This window comes from Oryzias latipes, chromosome 21, assembly GCF_002234675.1.
Source record: "Oryzias latipes chromosome 21, ASM223467v1".
NCBI classification, from domain to species: Eukaryota; Metazoa; Chordata; class Actinopteri; order Beloniformes; family Adrianichthyidae; genus Oryzias; species Oryzias latipes.
The window spans coordinates 14,240,038-14,261,187 of NC_019879.2; the positions used below are offsets into that span (position 1 = coordinate 14,240,038).

A 21,150-nucleotide genomic window follows, 5' to 3' on the forward strand; every position below is an offset into this window, starting at 1 on the left:
TCTGATCGCTGCATGGAGCGTTGTGTTTATCAATGCATGGTACTGAGAATGTGGAGAAACCAGGTTTATTATTTTGAAGAGTTCTACTTGGTAATCATGTTTCCATGTTTGAGTTCATAAAATCATCCCAGGGAAAGTCTCTGCTTCAACTCCTGCAGTGAAAGCTGCGTCTCAATCTGACGCCCGTGTTTGCATCTCTGACAGAGTTTGAAGCCAAAGCCCCTCCTCCGCCTCTCCACCTGCATTTCCTCTCTACCTGTCCACCTGTTCACATCCTCTGCAGCTGAGAGTTGTTTCCCCCGCGCTCCTCAGTGTGTCCTACACAGAGAGCGCAAAATACGGTCATCACACGATAGTCGGGGCGCTCCAGCGCAGCACAAGGATGAGAGAACCAGACGCAGGTTATAGCGGGGATAGAGCGGGTTAAGCAAATTAATGGAAGAAGGCGGCCCGCTGAAGAAATATTCAATATTGTACACATTTTATTATTAGTCCGAACTATCTTTTATTTAAAAAAATCTTTTGTTTTGCCAAATCAGTCCAGTACGAAAAAAAAACATCAACAAAAGTTGTGTTGGGTGGTTTTTGGCTGGGTCTGGCGGTTTTCAGATGACTTTTGGGCTGGAAAACTGTGACTATCTGGCAACACTGGCGCGAACTCTCTGTCAACAGCGAGTTGCTCTCTGCCCCGCGGCACGTCAAGTTCCCGGCAGAAGATCAGAGTGTTTATTGAAGCCGCCCCGCGTGTGTCCTCCTGCTATCAGTTCTACAGGTCTCGCCCGATAAATACGAGCTCATTACGAAGTTGTTTTATACGTGGCACGCGCTTCGTACGAAGCCATCAGCGTCTTTGAAATGCCATGAAAAATGAACAAACTAAAATAAAATTTAATTATTAAAAAATAATCATTATTTTCCAAAGTCACAGGAAGCCACAACAGAAGGATGAAAGAGCCACATGTGGCTCCGGAGCCATGGGTTAACGAGCCCTGGGTTAAACTGTCTAGTGTGGAAGTTAAAGCTGATTATCAGTCAGGATTGTTAGTATGTAAATGTTTAAAGGTATGTTAAACATTACTGCGGAATTCAGCTGAAAACAATAGCCAAATCTGAATTCATTTCATCAACTAATCCAATATAAACTGTGAATCTGAAACTATAAATCTGAAATACAAAAAAAGATCATCTAGAGATATCATCTTCTAGAGATAGTATGTGGAAAAAAAGAAATTTATTAAAGTGTTCAATGCAGGTTAGAAAAATCAGAAACCATAATCAGGCTTCCTCTTTACTAGCCTCCTATTTGTGCATACATTTCTGACTTTGTAATGGAAACTGTGTCACCACAGATTCCCCAGTAAGATATAAGACTGCAGGAATGAATTAAACAAACTGTACCATGACTTACAAAAACAAAACCCCTACCTAGATGGAAGTTGTTTAAAACAAGTGCCAAAGCCAAAACAAAAGACGCCAAGACAATTTACCAAAAATTGTTGTAAAAAAAAAAAGCTGGTAATTTACTTTTTCATCAGTTGTGAATCAGAAAAATCAGGTAAAACATGAAACAGAAAGTTTAAAAAATGAAAGCCCAGTGTATCCCAAGCTAAAGGAGAGGAAAATGGCACCGGGGCGGCCATGGTGCAGCGGTAGGGCGGTCGACTCATGATCGTAAGATTGCAGGTTCGAATCCCGCCTTGCACGCCCATGTGTCGAAGTGTCCTTGGGCAAGACACTGAACCCCACCTTGCCTCTGGTGGGAGGCTGGCGCCAGTGTTCGGCAGCGGAACCGCCATCAGTGTGTTAATGTGTGTGTGAATGTGTGTGTGCATGGGTGAATGGGACTGTGACTGTAAAGCGCTTTGAGCCTTCATTAGAAGGTAGAAAGCGCTATATAAGTAAACGCCATTTACCATTACCATTACCATCCATGAATAAATATGCATGTATACTGATTAGAAACTGATTTAACCTTGAAATCTCTTTCACACAGCCCCTGTTAGTATCACAGACTACTAGAAGTTACAGGACATTGCAGTGACCTATGATGTCCAATTCCTTATTTGACTGTTGTTTTGTTTTAAAAAGAAATATCTTTAAACAATGGAGGACACAAGCAGGGGAACTCTTTAATACAAATCAGTTTTTTTTTAATTTGTTATATCGTCAGCAAACACATGATTACATGCATCTTAAAAAGATAAGACATGATCATCTTAGCATGTGTTCGTGTCACATGATAAGGCACATGACAAAGAGTCCAACAAAATTCCCTCCTTTCCTTTTCCGTCCGGTCCAACGCCAAAGATTCTCAAACATGATTGAAATTAATAAAGTTTGGCCTCAATTACAAAAGGGGTTTATTCAGTCATGCCTTTGGTTTGTCTGAAGATTAATAACCCCTCTTGTTAAAGTAAAATATGTCCAACACAAGAGGCCCTCAGCTCTCATCTGTCTGCCCAGCTGTTGGACAGGACAAGTTAAAAAAAAAAAAAAAACTTAAAAAAGGCATTCCGTAATCACAAAAAACCCAATCATGATTAGAAGTAGTTCCTGCAGGATGCATTGTTCATTTTAGCAGCTGCTTTGTGTGCTGAATGTTCAGATCAGCCTGAGTTAAGGTCTTTGCAGTGAATCAGAGCGGCATTTATCAATCCTCCGCTCCAAGGAGCAAAGGAAACATTTATTTCAAAGAAGTTACTATGAAGGACATTCACCCTGTCCTAGTGTGACAGCCCTGCTCCCCTGTGATTTGAATCATTTTGTTCTTCATCGCATTGTGCCTGCGTGGGCTGCGGGAGGGAAGGAATTTCTGCTGACGCTCTGCTCCACCCGCTCTCTTGTTATTGCTACAGTGAAGATGGGAGTTTGCAATGCTGCACCACTTTCCTACAGCCTGCCTGCTCTATTTTCACCCAGACAGGTGAAGCATTGCTGCTGTTGCCACTGTCCTCCCCCTCTCTTCTTCCTCACTTTCTCATTGTCCTTGGAAAAAGACATGTTCTTCATTTCCCTCTTGTCCTTCATGAGGCCCGTCTTTTAACCTTTCCTGCTCCCACACCAAAGGTGCTGTATTTATCATTCACCCATCCATTTTCTTAACCCGCAGTATCCCTTTCGGGGTCATGGGGCAGCCAGAGCCTAACCCGGCTACTGTAAGGTGAAGGTGGGGTACACCCTGGACAGATGTTGCCAGTCTGTTGTTGCCTGTTTTGTCTTCTTTTGGCTTTTTACTTATACTAAATTAGTCTTAATGTTCTTTCTAACTTGATGCCCTTAAAACGAGGAATAAAAATGTGACACGGAGGCGTTTGGATTCATGTGCAACTGTTTTTATTGACAAACACACACAAGGCTTGAGAGGATGGTCAAGGAGCCTATAAGAGAATCAACAAACAAACTGGGCAAGGGCAAAGTCAAAACAGACAAAATACACAAAAGGATAAATAGAAAAGCGCCGCTCAGCCTGTCAGCAAATGCTAAATAAGACGTTACACCAGAGCAGAGTCGGTGCCTGATTAAACACACTGGTGGTGATTACTGAATGCAGAACAGCTGGTGGAAGGTCCAGGAACAGTGAGCGTTGAGTGATGGAAGATGTAGTAAAGATGAGAACCAAGTTAATACTCAGGAGATGGCTCTCTCTGGTGGCCGGAAGGAGAGACAGAAGCTTGTGTCCTGACAAAAAAGCTGAGGAAATTTCTGCTCAAAAACGTGTTTTCAAATGCATCAAGAAAAGGGGCAAAAAGGGCTTGTCATATGAGGTGAAATTAACTATGGTGATTTTAAAAGGGTTTTTGTTGTTTGAGTATGTTCATACAGACTTAGGTATTTAAAAAAATGTCTTTTCATTTTTACATCATTTAATTTGGAGAAATGTTCTGTTTTTTAAGGGTGGCTGTAAAGCATCGATTAGGTTGCTTCTTTTCAGTGATGAAGTAACAAATTGTAGACAGAAATTCTACAGCTACAGAATCTAAATTTGAGTTTCGTTTTTTTTTGTGTCCAACAGACTCTCTGTGTATACAGAGATATGACCCCAGTCTGGGCCTCATCGCACCCATAAACCCCATGATGGCAGGAATCAGCTTGATACAACCTCCACCTGGCAGCACATCCAGCTTGGTACCACCTCCACCCTCCGACATTCCAGTCATCAAAGAGATCATCCATTGCAAGAGCTGCACCCTCTTTCCTCAGAACCCAAGTAAGAACCAAAACCCTCAGACTGAATTCCTGAGAGTCAACCACAGTCCAGACCAGTGAATATATCTGAAGGCCATTTCACACAGCCACTTCATAAATTTTGCGCACGTACAGTATGAAGTTTCCGTCTTTCATCATACACGCGTGATATACTTAATCCATTAGTGTTTCTTGCGTTCGTCATTCGTCGATGTGCGCAGATTTCCGTCGAGAGATTCAGCTGATGAGTCTTTACGTGAATTCGGTTTTGAGGTGTTCAGAATTTTTGGTCGGTTGAGACTTACACAGTTTACGCGTATTTTAAGTAGTTTATACACAATTATTACATAAATCTTACGCAATTGTGCAAACATTTTGCGAGATGCATACACAAATTTGTAGGTTTCCATCACCGTTCCACGTTTGTCCGAGTATGTCTAACACGTACAGTACAGACCTTTAGGTTAAGAACTTAACCCCGGTTCTCTGAAACATGAGTGAGGTATCTCACTATGGGACACGCCCCCTACGCTGTCCCCCAGAAGCTCTTTTACATTACGCCAGTCTTGACTGGCAGACAGAAGGTGACGTCTGCTCTCAGGAGGTGGGACTTCCTCCTGCTATAAGAGCCGGACGCCATCTTCTCTCCTCAGTTTAAGTAAGCACACCTCTTCTCGCTCCAGGCAAGGAGGGTGATCTGGTGAGATACCTCACTCATGTTTCAGAGAACCGGGGTTAATTTCTTAACCTAAAGTTCTCTTTCAACATTCGTTTCGGTATCTCACTATGGGATGTAGAGACTCCCGTATTGCCACATAAGCTTACTCTGAAGACCAACAGAGAACAACCAGGCTGATCATACAGGTGTAGGTGTGTACCCCACACCTAGCACTGCGTGAGGCAGCCCTGGTCTAGTGACATCCAATCTATAAAATCTGATGAAAGTGTGAGGTGTTGCCCAACTGGCAGACGTCATCCAGAGAGATGCCCTGAAAAACTGCCCATGATGATGCCATGCCGCGAGTGGAATGAGCGCGCAGGCCCGCCGGGGGTGTTAACCCCTTGCTGTTATAAGCCATGGTTATAGCGCCCACAACCCAGTGTGACAGGCGTTGTTTGGTTATGGGCTTACCTGTGTGAGGAGAAGCCCACGACACAAAGAGCTGCTCAGATTTTCTGAAGCCAGCCGTCCTCTCCACATACATGCGCAGCGCCCGCACAGGACACAATGTGTGAAGACTCTCTTGCTCCGTAGAGGAAAAAGAAGGCGGGTTGAATGCCAAAAACTCAATGGGGGGGTAAGGTATGGCAGGGTTGAAAACCTTGGGCATAAATGCCGGATTCGGTTTCAACAAAACCTTAGAATCCCCTCTGGAGAACTGCAAACAGGACGGGTGAACTGACAACGCATGGACGTCGCTCACTCGCTTAGCAGAAGCTAGTGCAATAAGCAGAGCTGTTTAAAAAGAGAGCGCTTTGAGGCTCACTTGCCTTAGTGGCTCAAACAGTGCGCACGACAGTGCGTCTAGCACCAACGGTAAATCCCAAGGAGCAACAAGGCTTTTCGACACCGGTCGGAGCCGACGTGGGCCCCTCATAAACTGACAAATAAGTGGATGCTGGCCCACTGTTTTGTCATTAAAACCTATGTGACAGGCGGATATGGCCGCCAGATACACTTTAATGGTGGAAAAGGACAAACCTTTTTCAATCAGTTCCTGAAGGAACGATAGAATGACTGGGACGGGGCTCTGGAAAGGCACTACAGCCATTTTTACGCACCAGTCCTCAAAAACGCGCCATTTGGCGCCGTAGGCGGAGCGGGTAGACCGTGCCCTGGCGCTCTGGATCATGTCCACGACGTTCTGAAGGGAGTCCCGCTGCCATGAGATTCAGCCTCTCACGGGCCAGGCCCACAGAGCCAAGCGTTCCAGATGAGGATGAAATATTTCCCCGCGGGCCTGCGACAGGAGGTCCCTGCGTAAAGGCAGAGGCCACGGTTGGCTGTGCAGCATCTGAATGATGTCCGCTAGCCAGTGTTTCCCGGGCCACCGAGGAGCTTCGAGGATGAGAGAGTGTTTCCCCTCCCGAACCCTGGTGAGGGTAGGGGCAATCAACTCCAACGGTGGGAACGCATACAGAAGTCGGCACGGCCACTCGTGCGCTACAGCGTCCACCCCCAGGGGGGCGCTCTGGTCTGTCAGAGAGTAGAACATCTGACACTGAGCGTTCTCCGCTGAAGCAAAGAGATCGACCTCTGCTTGACCGTAAATGCTCCACATCTGGGCTACCACCTGGGTGTGGAGCTTTCATTCCCTGTAACGCGGGTTCCCTCTGGAGAGCAGGTCGGCTCCCCGGTTCATTATCCCCGGTACATGAATGGCCCGCAGCGACAGAAGTCGGGAGCTGCTCCACATAATCAGTCTGTGTGCTAGCGTGTGCAACTGAAATGAGCGCAGCCCTCCTTGTCTGTTGATATACGCCACCACCGTGGTATTGTCGGTCCTGACTAAAACATGGCGCCCTTTCAGGAAGGGTAAGAAATGTTTCAGTGCAAGAGACACCGCCAGGAGTTCCAAGCAGTTTATGTGAACTGATCGCATGTGAGAGCCCCACAGACCGTTCACTGTCCTGTCCTGTCCTCGTGAGTGGCTCCCCAGCCTGTCAGCGAGGCGTCTGTGGTGATCACCTGTCTTGTTTGCACGGTTCCCATGACAACGCCCGTGGTGAGGAAAGAGATATCCCTCAACTTGTGTAGGGCGAGAATGCACGTCACCGAAGCAAGCACTCGCCGGTGACCATGGCAGGCGGTGCTTAGATTGAGCGACGCCACCCACCGCTGAAAAGGACGCATGTGTAAGCGACCAAAAGGGATGACGGACAGAGCCGATGCCATCAGCCCGAGGAGCCTAAGGCACAGTCTGAACATTATCCATGCCCCCCTGCGGAACTTTAACAGACACGCCTGGAAGGCTGTTACTTTCTCCGCTGAGAGTCGCGCTCGACTGAGTTCAGGAATAAGCCGATGAAAGTGATCGTTTTAACTGGTGTCAACACGCACTTTTCCCAGTTTACTGCGAAGCCCAGTGCAGTTAGGTGCGATGTGAGCAACCCGGCCTGCGTCCTGAGTTCTTCGGGAGACTGCGCTGCAAGCAGCCAGTCGTCTATATACGTTGCCAGCCGAACGCCCATCTGTCTCAGGGGTGCGACAGCGGCCTCCGTGCATTTCACAAACACCCGCAGACTCAGTGAGAGCCCGAAGGGGAGCACTAGAAACTCGTAAATCTTCCCTTGAAAGGAAAATCTGAGATACTTTCTGTGAGGGGGGTATATTGGGACGTGAAAATATGCGTCTTTCAAATCTATGGAGACGAACCAGTCTCCTGGACGCACAAACCGTATCAGACCTGCGTGTGTTAGCATTCTGAATTTGTACTTCCTCAAGAATTTGTTCAGTGCTCGCAGGTCTAGAATCGGACGCAGGCCTCCACCCCGTTTTGGGACCAGGAAGTATCTGGAGTAGAAACCGCTGTGAGCCTGCTCCGGTGGCACTAGCTGAATGGCTGTTTTGCCTTGCAGTGTTTTGATCTCTTCCTGCAAAATGCTTGCGTTTTGCCCCTTGGCCTGCAACTGCAGTATACCATTTAAAAGGGGAGGGGTGGATGCAAACTGGAGTCTGTAACCTTTGGTTACAGTCCTTATAACCCAGTCCGGCGCCCTGCAGTGTCGCCATAGCTGTGATTTGTCCGAGAGCGGGCCGAGCGGGTTCCGCGCTGAGACACTGGTATGCGTGGCCAATGCGAGCTGCGCTGAAGCAGGGCTCGCTGCTACCACGGGGCTGGGCTGCTGTGCCACTGGTGGAGCAACAGCTCCTTCCTGTGGCCTCATGTGCAGCCGCGCAGTTCCCACCCGGCTTCCCGTCATTTGTATGTGTTTTGTTTTGTCTTTTTGTGTTGAGGCTCCGCCCTTGGCTCGGGGCCTGGTTGCGCGCCTCTGGGATTTTTTATTTGTGTTTGTTTTAAAAACCTTTTCAAACACTTTCTGGGACACAACTGTGGCTCCCCTGAGCTCTCTGTGGGTCCCTCTTTTCTCCTTTTTAACTGGCTGTGAACTGTGAGGGCCACCAGGGCCTCTGCACGCCGTTTGGTCAGGCCGGAACATGCCCTGGAGAAAAACGAAGGGAACGGAACGTGTCGTGGAAGGGGGGAAGCAGGCTTCTGGTTGTGCCCGCTCTCCGTCCCTGGTGGTGGCACGCCTCTTTTTCTTTGAGCTCTGAGCGACAGGAGGAGCTGGCTGGGCTGCCGTTGTCACGTTGGGAGCAAACGGTTTCTTGGCCCAGGCCCCTCTGGCCTCAGCAGGCTTTCCGTGGCTCCGGTCACCTGGCTGAGGCTGGCGTTTCGGAGTGCGGTAAGCTGGTCTAGCTACCGCTTGAGCGAAGGAAAGACGCGGTGCAGCTGGGGTAGGAGGGGGTACCTTCCTGGGCAGACACAGCTGCAGCCCTTCACCTTCCCGTTTCTTCTCCTCACAGCGCCTTTGCATAGTGGCCACCGCTGGTCCAAATAGGCTCTTTGGGTCCACCGGCACATCGAGGAGTTGAGTCTTCTCCTTCTGAGAGAGACTAGATAAGTTCAGCCATGGGGCTCTTTCCTGGACCACCATGAGGGCCATGGCTCGCCCAGAGGCTTGGACTGCGAACCTGTGGAGACGCAGGCAAAGGTCTGTGACCACGCATAGCTCGTTCCACAGGTCTGGGGTTGGTGTGGCTGACATCTGTTCCTGCAGCTCTGCCTGGTAGGCTAAGAGCAGAGAAGATGCATTCAGGGCTTTCACCGATGCGGCAACGGCCTTGTAGCCCTTTTCAATGAGAGTTGACTGGAAGCAGTCAGCTTTCGAAGGCAGGATGGGGCCCGCGGAAGTCATGGTGGACTTCTGCGTCGGGTGCAGGTGGGATGCCAGCAGTGGTTCGACTGGAGGGATATGCAAGAATCCGTTCCCCTCCATGTTGGCCCAGTCCAAAGCCAAGCCTCCCAGGATGGGGCTTTTGGCCGAAAAGGGGGTGCTCCAGGTTCTGGTTGCTTCCTCCAAGCACTCAGGGAAAACTGGCAGCAGCTGTCTGCTGGAAAACTTGGCTTTAGGCAGTCTTTTTCCCTCATAGCGAGACGTGGTGGTCTCAGTGAGGGCTTCAGGCCGCTTAATGCTCAGCTTTTCAGCTGCTCTTCTGCAGACATCGTGCAGGTCCATCGCGGCGGCCGGGTTTGGCAAGCCGCCGCACGCGTCGCCCGCAGCCAGCGGCTTTGCAGCCGATGGAGGAAGGAAAGGCTCGCTGTCCTCCTCGTCCTCCCCAGAGCCAAGGCTGATGGACTCGTCTCCGGAGTCAGGCACAGTGTCCACCGTGTGCTGGAACTTCGGGGGCGCGGGCTCCTGCTCCTCCATGCCCTCGAGTGGCGCGACCGCATCCAGCTGGTCGCCCCAGCTCATGCCTGTCACCTCTCTCCGAGTAGACTCCTCTGGTAGTGGGGGGCTGATTACCCCCAAGACCGGGTCCGCCTTGGACAGACTAGCTTGGCGCGCTAGTCTGCGTCTCAGAGTTTTGAGGGAGAGGCGCAAACAATGCTCGCAGCTAGCCGGAGATGCTAACGCGTCCTGGGCATGTTGCGTGTCTGCCCCGGCAATTTTGCTGCTGCATATGCAGGCTCTAGGCAGAGGTCTGACCGTTTCCATGGCGAGGAAAGGTTCAGGCTCTATGACGACTTCGTCGACTCCGGTTGAGAGCGAAGCGCGAAAAATACTAGTATGGTGACTAGTTCTAGCGGGTGCTGTTTGGAGACAGACCAACCGCGTAACCCAGACAAGCTATGTAACACCGACTAGCGTTCAGCGACCGAGTTGTTAGCTTGCTCTAAGAACAGTTAAGCTAGCTTTGGATACTACACCTGCCGTCTGAGGATGCTTCCGGGAGCGAGTAGAGGTGTTAGACTGAGGAGAGAAGATGGCGTCTGGCTCTTATAGCAGGAGGAAGTCCCGCCTCCTGAGAACAGACGTCACCTTCTGTCTGCCAGTCAAGACTGGCGTAATGTAAAAGAGCTTCTGAGGGACAGCGCAGGGGGCGTGTCCCATAGTGAGATACCGAAACGAATGTTAAAAGAGAACAAAAGTTTGGACGCACCTTTCCATTCATTTCAATGAGAAGGTGTTGTCCATAACTTTTATGTCATATATACAGCGCACATATCACATTAAAATTACGTAATTGATTCATGAATCACTAATGAAATGCATACAAATATTTTCACACACGTGTCATGTTCTACTTTGATTTACGTTTCCTTTGCATGGTTTATTCGTACTTCTTCTGTGTTTTTTATTTGTGATTTATTGTGAAAATTTCACATAAAGACCACAACTTTTCTCACTTTTTCCATGTATATGACTCATCTGTGATATATATGTGAAAACATTCATTTTGACTTTGTGACACGACCTTGAGAACTGGACCAAGTGAGGAGGATGTCAGCCATAAAAAATGTCTTCAGATGCTATTTTTTTTACAATACTAACGCCACCATTTTGGAATCAGACATCCTCAATAAGCAGTGATTGGTCTGAGTCAGTCTGAGTCAATGTTTCAAGGGTAGCCACTAATCAGGAGTGAGCTTTTTGGAGGGCCACACCCCTACCACTAAAAGTGGGCCACACACATCAAACACATTGAACGTCTGCTGGGAGACCGCACACTTTAATTGAGGCATCTGATTGGTCAGTTTAGAACTTGAACAACTCGAAATAAAAGAAAAATAATGTGAAAACACTAGGATAATCAATAGCATGTAAAAAAAAAATTTAGCAAGAATGGTTATTCTGACCAATAGAATTACTGAATAACAGCTGTTTATTTCCCTGTAGAAGTCTATGGGATTTTGGCTTTTTGGGACCAGCAGGTACTTCCTGTTTGGAACGCCGGGGGGAGGGGTCACTCATTCAAGTTCCTATACACAGTCATAGGTTGAGATTAGAAGATAGAGAAAAATCATATTGATTTATTTTTTAAATTACAGCAAGAAATCTGCAGTTTTAAATCAAGTAACTTCTGAGAATTATAATAATTCGGAAGAAACATTTTGGGTTCCAGACTTGCCCCCTCCATCCACACGTGAGCGCCCCCCTGGGTGTAAGACAGTTTTTGTTGGAGGTTTGCCAGAAAACGCCACAGAGGAGATCATCAGGGAAGTGTTTGACCAGTGTGGGGAGATCACGGCCATCCGGAAGAGCAAGAAGAATTTTTGTCACATCCGCTTCAGTGAAGAGTTCATGGTGGACAAGGCTATTTACCTGTCAGGTGAGCAAGCGTGGTTCCCTTCTGCATCTCAGGACTGTCTGGAAGCAGCTGAGTCATGTCTGACCTCTTCTTTGCTTCAGGATATCGGATGCGCATTGGATCCAGTACTGACAAAAAGGACTCTGGGAGGATCCATGTGGACTTTGCTCAAGCCAGAGATGATCTCTATGAGTGGGAGTGTAAACAGCGCTTCATGGCCAGAGAGGAAAGACACCGCTGGAAAATCCACGAGGACCGCCTGCGGCCGCCATCCCCTCCTCCCGTAGTGCACTACTCCGAGCATGAGGCGGCACTTTTGGCAGACAGACTGAAAGGTGAGAGTGTATGCAAGTGTGTTTGGGATAAACTTCAATAAATAAGTATGACTTGTAAAATCCCTTGAATGAGTCTAATTGTGTAAAAAAAAATCAATGTGAAAGCAAACAAAGGTGATTTTATGGTTCCACTGGAATGTCTGGATTTCCACACATGCCTGTCTCCTAACCTAATTATGAGCCAAGAAAACTGCTGCGAAAGATTAAAATAATACCATGGATGTTCTGAATATAGCTGTGACGTGTGGGATTTTTGATCACTGCGGTGATGAACCAGCAGGGGGCGCGGTGTCGCGGTTAACCGCACCCCCGCCAAACACAAAATCCCCCGGCGGCCGCGTCGCAAATGAATACAATTACAACGCAGTATTCTTTATTAACAAATAACAGTAACAACTAACTACTATCTATCTAACTAATAAACTAACTATATAGGTGTTTTAGAATGACTATGTGTATGTGTGTCAGCGCGCTGCGTGTGTAGAAGGAAGGAGAGCACACAAGTGTCTTAGGGGTGCGTGTTGATTCTTCTGCAGCGGACCGCTCTCTAGCTGCAAGCGAGCCTTCACCTGTGCTTTCTGGTACAGACATCTTCTCAGAATTTTATATATTGCCCAGTAATAAACGAGACTGCAGACACCCTGCCACCTTTCCGGTAGTCATGAAGCCTGACACCCATTAAGAACACGGGGCAGGAGGCTCCGCCTTTATTTATACGGACACGTAACTTTGCGCTGCACAAAATAGTTCCCAAACAGAACATGTAGTGATATTCATCGCACTCTAACAGTGCGCGTTCGTGTTTGGTGTTATGGAGTGAAGGAGAACAGTAATAATCCCCCCCAACACAAAATCCTCTGGCGGGCGGCCGTGTCGTGCACTCAAGAACGCACACAGCTTGTAATGGAAATGAATACAATGGAAATGAATAATTGGAACGCAGTGAATTTGTCGTATTTCCACGCGAGACAGAAACTTCTGTTGTAGAATGAGGATGTGTATGTGCTGCTTAAACCACCTGCGTGTGTGTAAGTAGAGGGAGCGCATGCAGCGCAAGAGGGAGTCAGAGCCGCATGCAGGGAGTGAAGGAGAACAGTAATAAAAGGTTCCCCCCAGAATCCCTTGAAGTCTGAACACAGGACTAGCAGAAAAAAAGTTCCAATCACGCACCATATGCAGAACTTAAAAAAAAAAAAAAAACGTTAAAAAAAAAAAATAACGTGCGGTGATGTGGTTATCGTCACACCCCTAGTTCTGAAATGTCAACATTTATTTTCCAAAAAGGAAAACATGCTGAAAAACTCCAATGGTATCTCCCTTGAGTGTTCTGTATCATGAATTTGCGGCCAATATTCTGTTGAAAAATAGTTTACTTCAATGCAAAAAATACAGGAGATCTGTTAAGCTCAGAATCAGCTCAGGTTTGATGCAGCTTGCAGCCTTTTTTTGCCTTTAAACTCCCCTATGAGTTTTTCCCATCTCTCCTGACTTTGTTGTGTGGACAGAACTGTCATTCAATAGATTTTCTGGAAAAGCAGGATGGCATAAATACAGGTTTGGCAGGATGGATAAAAAGTAAATGGCCAGTATATAGTGAGCTGATGTAAGAATGGTAAACAGGTCTAGTTAGCAGAATTTTAATGGATTTGATAATATAGTTAATGGATTTTTTTCCTAAAATACTTTTCCATTTTAGTGCATGAAAAATTAAAAACGACATACACAAATTGGCATACTGTTGAGCTAACAGTTTTGTAAAACTGTTAGAAGTCTGGAGTGACAGAGAAGAACGTTGGAGTTGTTCAGGACATGAATGAAAGTGGTGAGATGTTCTGTAAATGTGACAGAGGAGTTAAAGGTGGAGGTGGGGCTGCACCAAGGATCACCTTTGAGCTCCATCTTGTTTGCTGCGGTAATAGACAGACTGACAGAAGAGGTTAGACAGGAATCACCATAGATTTGCAGATTAGAGTAGTAAAGATGGGAGTAGGCAGGTGAAGGAACATTTAGAGAGTGGGGGTTTACCGTAATTGCCGGGCTATAGAGCGCACCTGATCACAAACCGCACCCACCCAATTTAATGAGGATTAACCATCATTGAACCTGATCACAAACCGCACCCACCCAATTTAATGAGGATTAACCACTTTTTACTTGCATAAGTCGCACTTGTATACAAGCCGCGTGTTGTGGCAAGTCAATTGCCATGTCAATGATACCACAGTAGTCACAGTAAATAGTAGTTTAGCCTATTTATTTGAACATATCCACATCTGCCAAACAGCATGCACCTCACTTCAGCTCAAAGGTCCCTCAGTTATGGTGTGGAAATTCACACTCAGATTCCCCACTTCCCATGAGTCTTAGGGGTTTAAGGCGGGGCTAACCCATGGTTCGCCACACTGTGTTGTAGATTGAGGATGTATATGTGCTGAAACAGCGTCCGTTTTTAAGAAGGAGCAGGGAGCGGCAGCAGAATACGAGAGCAGCTCTCCCCTCCTTCCGCCTGTGCCACAGGGCTGGTTAAAAAAACATACCAGTAAAAGAGAGCAGCAGTGACTTACAAGCGCGCACGGCACGCGCCTATGTGCGCTCTACACAGCTGCATCATATTGTAGTGGCGGTCACGTGCACGTTGGGTCTAATGGCACCAAAGGATTGTGGGATGCGGCTGAGCATTAGTGTTTCTTTTATTGCACCATGACTGAAGTGTCAAAGAGCTGAAGCTAGGTCCATGCTGTTTGGCTGCTTGAGTGTGTGTCAAAGAAATTGCACTTGTTGCTGGACATGGAATTACGCAGGCAGTCTTCCCTCTGAGGCTGTTGAAGCGCTCCTGGCAACTGTAAAATAAAAGCATAAATTAGCTGCATCATTGAATAAGCCCCAGGGTTGAAAGTTGGTGACAAAAGTAGCGGCTTATAGTCCGGAAAATACTGTACTCTGAAAAGGAGAGGAGTGGTCAGTCACAGCAAGATCTGTGTGTAAATGAGAGGAACTGGTGGGGATCGGTGAGGTTAAGAGCAGAGGGGAAGAAGGTGGAAGACCTTCAAATGCTTAGGGTCAACAGTCCAGAGCAAAGGAGGCAAGGCGTAGAGTCATTTTGTCAGCTGTCAACACCAGAGGGGCCCGAAACCAACTGTTCAAGTCAGAAAAAAAAAGGATTGTTAGAAGACCAATAACACCATATCACACATATTGCAGATGTTCTGATTGAAAGTGAGTTTGACAGTGTGGAACAGTGAATATAACAGCAGTTGAGGGCATGAAACCCACACTTTCCTAATGAAATTGGACCAATGATTCACAAGGTAATTCAGATTCCTACTCGCTGACATTACAATAATGTCTTTATGAATAGAACTAAACATGAAATTCATTTTTTGAACAGTGGGACTGTTATTTGAATTTTAACTTTCAAAGAAAATTGATCACAATAATGAATTAAATGTTTATTTTGCTTCATCTTAATTGCTTTCCAACACAATCGGTACACTTGGTTTTGGTGAAAGGAGCTTCTGTACAGCATCAGAGTTGTTTACCAATCTAATCTTTAAAATCAAATATAAACAAGCATGCTTTCTCTGTGAATAAACCTCTTACGATTATTCTTCACCTCATCAAGCAGGGGTAATGATTTCTATTCTTCCTACATTCATCCTGTCCATTGTGCTCTGTGATGTGACTGTAATCTGCTGCTGTGAATGAATGAGTCTTTAGAAGAGCCAGAAAAGGAATCTTCTTCCAGTTCTCTTGCAGTGGGTTACTGAGCTCTGTTATATAGTCAAAAGCTTTTGTGCCTTCAGGGTATTCTGTGAAAAAACACAGCTAAGGGTGGCCTGTGGATCTGTGAATGACTGAGAATGAATGCAGCTTGCAAGCTATTGTGCTTTTTCAAAATTGTTAAAATTCTAAATTGACTCATGTACACCTCCTGGAGAAAAGCAACGTTTTGTTTTCTGCTCTGTTCTTTGTTTAGCCCTACATAAAAGTTCAATAATGGTCTTAGTAGTCACTACGTGGAGTGAAGTGGATTAAAACAGGATTCCAGAGTGTAGACATTAGAAGAGGCAGGATCTCAGTGTTTGTAATGATTTACATAGTTTGGCTAAAAGCATATGCTACCCTTTGACATAGCTACCTTGCTAACAGAATGTTTCATGATTGGTTGGTTGACTGTTCTAAAATCTACAAAGAATGGTCACAATGTTGGTACTATGCTGCAGTGTACACTGGTAAAAAATATCCTTTTCAAAACAAGTTAAATAATATAGAACACAAAAAAATTTTCACTTATTAAAAGTCAAAAAATCTGCCAATGGAATTAGAATACCTCTCCTTGAGGCCCTCCCTTTCCTGAGGTCTCCAGCGAGAGTCACAGGTGTCCTGCATCATGTTGTTATGCTGTCTCTATTTAAGATGTGTCTATTCTATGTTCTGTGTTGGAGCATCTTCATGTCTATGCTCAAGTTCAAGTTTTGGTTTTGCTCTTGGCATTAAAGTCTTCAACTTGGACTCTGGACCTGTGTTGTTTCTTCCTGCTCCTGGGTTTTCTCCCCCTTGCCTCACCGTCACAGCTGAAGGTTTTGTAGATTTGATTTTTTGATACAGGGACAGCACATATTAATAAACATTCCTGTCAATATGCCAGAGTTAGACAAAGGGCTATTTTTTTATCTGCAGTCCCTTGGTAGATGTTAAAATCACCCTAAAAGATGAAAATAAAATTACATATTTACATAACATTACGCACATATGGCAAGCCATACATTCAGTAAAATTAGCAGTTAACCTAAAAGTAAATTGGCGATACAACAATCTAAAATCAGACAAATGTATGAACCTATACACATACAAGACAAGATGATAGCGGGGATTGCAGGGAGGAGGTTTACTTGTTGACAGCTCTGATTGTCAATGAGCCATTTCTTTAACTGTGTCTTAAATGAAATATGCGTGTTTTAATTTCTTAAAGTCATGGGGGTGAAGTTCCACTAAGTAGCAGCTCGAACAGAAAAAGCAGTCTGACCAAAAACACTTTTTCTAAAGGGAATCATGCAGTCTCCTCTGACTGCACTCCGAGTTCTGCTGTGATCTGCTGTCCGGATGTTAACAAACTGGTGAAGAGGAGGGGATGATAAGCCATGAATGATTTTGTACAAGAGACAGAGATTTGAAAATTTGACCATGTTTTCCCAACTAAGTAATCCATGTTTTTGTAAAACTGGACAATGGTGAACAATGTTGAGTTTCTTATCCAAAGTTATAACAGTTAGTTTTTATAATGTTTGCAGAGGTTTTAAAGCCATTTTAAAAGGCTGCCACTTACAGGTAAACACTAAGCAATATGTGAGAAAATCATGGAATGCATGTACATTTTTGCTGACTGTGTGGACATCTGATGGCGAATGCCTCTGAAATAAAATATAAATATTATATCGGATCAGAACCGGATTACAAAAACTGTAAAACTATAAAATGAATTAACCCAGTAGGGGTGGGATTATATAAATTCGCTTCTTCCCACTCATTTTCAAGCAATAAATCAAGCTCTACTTGACTTTAGTTAATGATAGGCAAATTAAGCAAATGTGATTTAAGTGACTTTTTTGTTTTGTTTTATTTTCTGTCTTTTAAACTATGTGTTTCAACATTTCTGTAATGAGTTTGATAAATATATGTAAATTCTTTGACTACAATGCTTGAAAATAAATCAAAAAATCAAATCAAATCAAATTACTGAGGCTGAATTTGACTCAATTGCAGATCCTTTTGATATGTGATTTGAAAGACAGCTTTGAATCCATCATAACACTCAGATATTTGTATTCTGACACGATCTGCAGCCTTTCTCCTGAAACAAAAACATCTGGTTCAGCAGTAAAATTATTATTAGACTTGGTTAAAAACATTGCAACTGTTTTAGATATGTTTAACTGCAAGCAAGAGTACTTCAACAAAACTGTGATGTTAACTATGACATTTGTGAGCTTCTCAGCCACCTGAGAGGAATTACTGCCATGAACATAGACTACAGCATCATCAGCATACATCTGCACAGAAACATCAGGACAACTGGATGGAAGGTCATTAATGTACAGTGAAAATAACAAAGATCCCAAAATTGATCCTTGAGGAAGACCAGTTGGCAGACTAAGAGCTGCAGATATAAATGACTGGACTTTGAGATGTTGAAAGCAGTCAGTGAGGTAAGAGTCAATCCATGCAGTACATCAGAAGATAAGTTAAAATTGCAAAATTTTGACATTAAGATTTTTTGATTAACAATGTCAAAAACCTCCTTGAGATCCAGAAAAACTGCACCAACAACCCCCCCCCTTGGTCCAGCAAAATCCTGATATTTTCAGTGAAAAAGCAGGTAGAGGTCTCCGTGGAATAATTGGCTCTAAAACCAAACTGTATAGCATTGAGAGAATAGAGTGTGGGGTTGAGGTGGTTTATAATTTGTTTAACTAACCAGTTTTTTTGCAGTCTTTGACACTGTCGGAAGAATGCTAATTGGGTCTATACTTGGACATGCAATGAAGGTCTCCTCTCCTAAAAATGGAAGAGACAACGGCTGGTTTCCAAATGCTCGGGAACGCATTTTGTGAGAGGGACAGATTGATGATTTTGGTAACAGTGATGAACAGAGGTCCTTGAGCATCACTGTGTCCAAACCAAAAATATCTTTACATCTGGTTGGTTTGACTGAATTGATGGTCTGTGATACATCAGATTCTGTGATGTTTGTTAAACTGAAAATTGGTTGGCTTGCGTCTATTGAAAGTCTGTAGTTGACCACAGGAGTTAAACAGCTTGCTATGTTGGCCACAGAATAAATGAAATAAAAGTTAATCGCCTCTGCTATGACTTGAATAATGTTTGTTAGTTGTCTGTTTATTTTAAAATCTATAGTATTTTGTTCTTTTGGCATATCACCTGTCATTTTTCTTATCTGGTCCCATATTATTTTAGCATTTCCAAGTGATTTTTCAATTATTGTAAGAAAGAAATCTGCTTTCGCTTTTCTTAATGATCTTACCACCGTATTTTTCAGCATGGCCAAAAGTCCTCTGTCATGGGTTAATGTAGCTTTATTTGCTTTTTTTAAGGCTTGGTCTGATTCTTTCATGAGTTTTATGATGTCAGAGTTTATCCATGGAACAGTGTTTTTGTATGGTTTCTGATTGATTTTTTGTGTGAAGTCGGTAATTATTCTCAAGTGTTTTTAGGAACATTTTGCTGTCGTCGGTGTCAACTGATGGTAAAATGTTGTCCCACTGAATTTGGTTGGCTGCATCTACAAAGTTTTGATATTTATTTTTAGGAATTGTAATAATTTATTTTGCTCCAGCACAAGAACGGAATTGCTTTTTGGTGAATTTTCTAGAGGGAAAAGTTAAAGTTGTAAGCTGTAAGCTTTTATATTAAAGTATATTGCTCTGGTGAGTGGAAATATGTGTTCAAATAAGAGTGTTTTGCTCAAAAAGATTTTTATATCTTTAAAGTATACAAATCTGTACATAATTTCCCCCCCAAATATATCTTATGTGGTAAAACATTCCTAATATACTTACAGTGGGGCAAAAAGTATTTAGTCAGCCACTAATTGTGCAAGTTCTCCCACTTAAAAATATGAGGGAGGCCTGCAATTTTCACCAAAGCAACACCTCAACTATGAGTGACGAAATAAGAAAAGAAAAAATCCAGAAAATCACAATGTCGTCTTTTTAAAGAATTTATTGTTATGGTGGAAAAAGTTAATATTGTTTTGGTGGAAAATAAGTATTTGGTCACCTGCCAACCATACAATTCTTCATCTTTTAATTTTGTCCCTCAGAAATGAAACCACTGGTACTAATCAAAGACCTATTGATACCAGGCAGGAACATAAAATGTACTTGTTTTTTACAGATGATAATAAGTTCAGTGAGGCCACAGGAGTGCTGTTCACTTGGATTGACCGGGGCGAAGTCAACCGCAGGACTGCCAATCACTTCTACTCCATGATCCAGTCCGCCAACAGCCACGTTCGGCGCCTGATGAATGAGAAGGCTCAGCATGAGGAGGAGATGGAAATCGCCAAGGAGGCCTTCAAAAACGCCCTGATGGCCATTCTAACTCAATGTAAGATGCCTTCTTAAAACTGTATAATCACTTACAGAGATGTTCCCAGCCAGATTGCATCTTCAGCACAATAACAGCAGATGGTGCAGTTATCAGGTAAGAACAATGGCTTCTAGTTCACAAAACTAACATGTGAACAGGAAGTTTCATTGGGTTTCTTCAGGTGAAGCAGGAAAGAAGGTCCTGAGTCCGGTTGGGAGGCTACAGGCTGAAAACAAATATCTTGCAAATAGGAAATAAAGGAGGAGATTATGGTTTTAATTTTTATTTTTTAACTTAAGTTGCATGAAACTGTGAGAATCATTTTTGCATTACTGATAAACAGGTAGGCTTGAACATTAAAGAAAAAGGAGACACAAGCTATAAAACGGCCTCAAAGGTAAAAGGCATTGCAATGTTTAAATGTTGTTTCACATTGTTTATGAAAAGATTTTTTTTTCTTTGTCTTTCCTGCTTGCATACACTGCTTCACCCCTTTCTCACTCTCTCTGTTACTCTGAACTGTTGACCCTAAAAACTTAAAATATATCTTTAGTAAAGCAGCTCAGTTAGATAATATCTTAGTATCTATCATACATGAGAAATCAACAAAACTTTGATCCTTAAATCACCCGTAGCTCCCTGAGCTCAAAGCTCAGTCATCAGAAAAAGTGTAGTTTAGAGCAGCTTGAATGGAGCCAGTCTGTTCATGGTAGTAATGCCACCTGAACTGGTGAAGTGCTTTTTGGAGTCAGAAGAACTGACCAAAGAGAGGGAGATTGGATTGTCCTTTCTCAGATTTCCGCTTACAGTACCTAAAACTAATTGTTAGATAAATATTTTTTTAATGTAAAGGAAGTATTTTCTCTTTGACTTTAAATCCCTATGGGTTCATTTTTTTGCTTTGGTAGAAGGGTTAGATCAGGCTTTTTTCATTGGGGGCCAAAAATGTAAAAAAATAAACAAAGGTCTGGGCCACACAGTTGCATGATGACACATGAAAATTGTGTGTATTTCTAACTTGCCTATAATGTGAAGAACATTGGCCCTAGTGGAAGTATTGAGGCTGTGCTTTGGACTGGAGAATGGCTGATATATCAGGAGAAAGTTTGGTGGTTGAGACATGAAGAACTTCACAGAGATGGCTATCAGTCATTCTGGTTCTCAGTCGGTGTTTGTTAAGATTTAACAGAGAAAAGGTTTGTTCAC

The 21,150-nt window shown here is 44.2% G+C and overlaps 1 protein-coding gene across 5 annotated transcripts in view; it reads left to right on the top strand.

Moving 5' to 3' along the window:
* Positions 1-21,150, top strand: part of enox1 (ecto-NOX disulfide-thiol exchanger 1) — a 197,887-nt gene that overhangs the window by 107,696 nt on the left and 69,041 nt on the right. For 4 of the 5 annotated variants that reach the window (XM_011489515.3, XM_004081660.4, XM_020713096.2 and 1 more), the window contains 4 exons: positions 4,013-4,207; positions 11,315-11,521; positions 11,602-11,835; positions 19,750-19,962. In XM_011489515.3, coding sequence (XP_011487817.1) covers positions 4,013-4,207; positions 11,315-11,521; positions 11,602-11,835; positions 19,750-19,962 — 849 coding nt within the window. Of the gene's footprint in view, positions 1-3,466; positions 3,765-4,012; positions 4,208-11,314; positions 11,522-11,601; positions 11,836-19,749; positions 19,963-21,150 lie in introns of those variants that run through there. The other variant, XM_020713097.2, reaches the window with a different exon arrangement.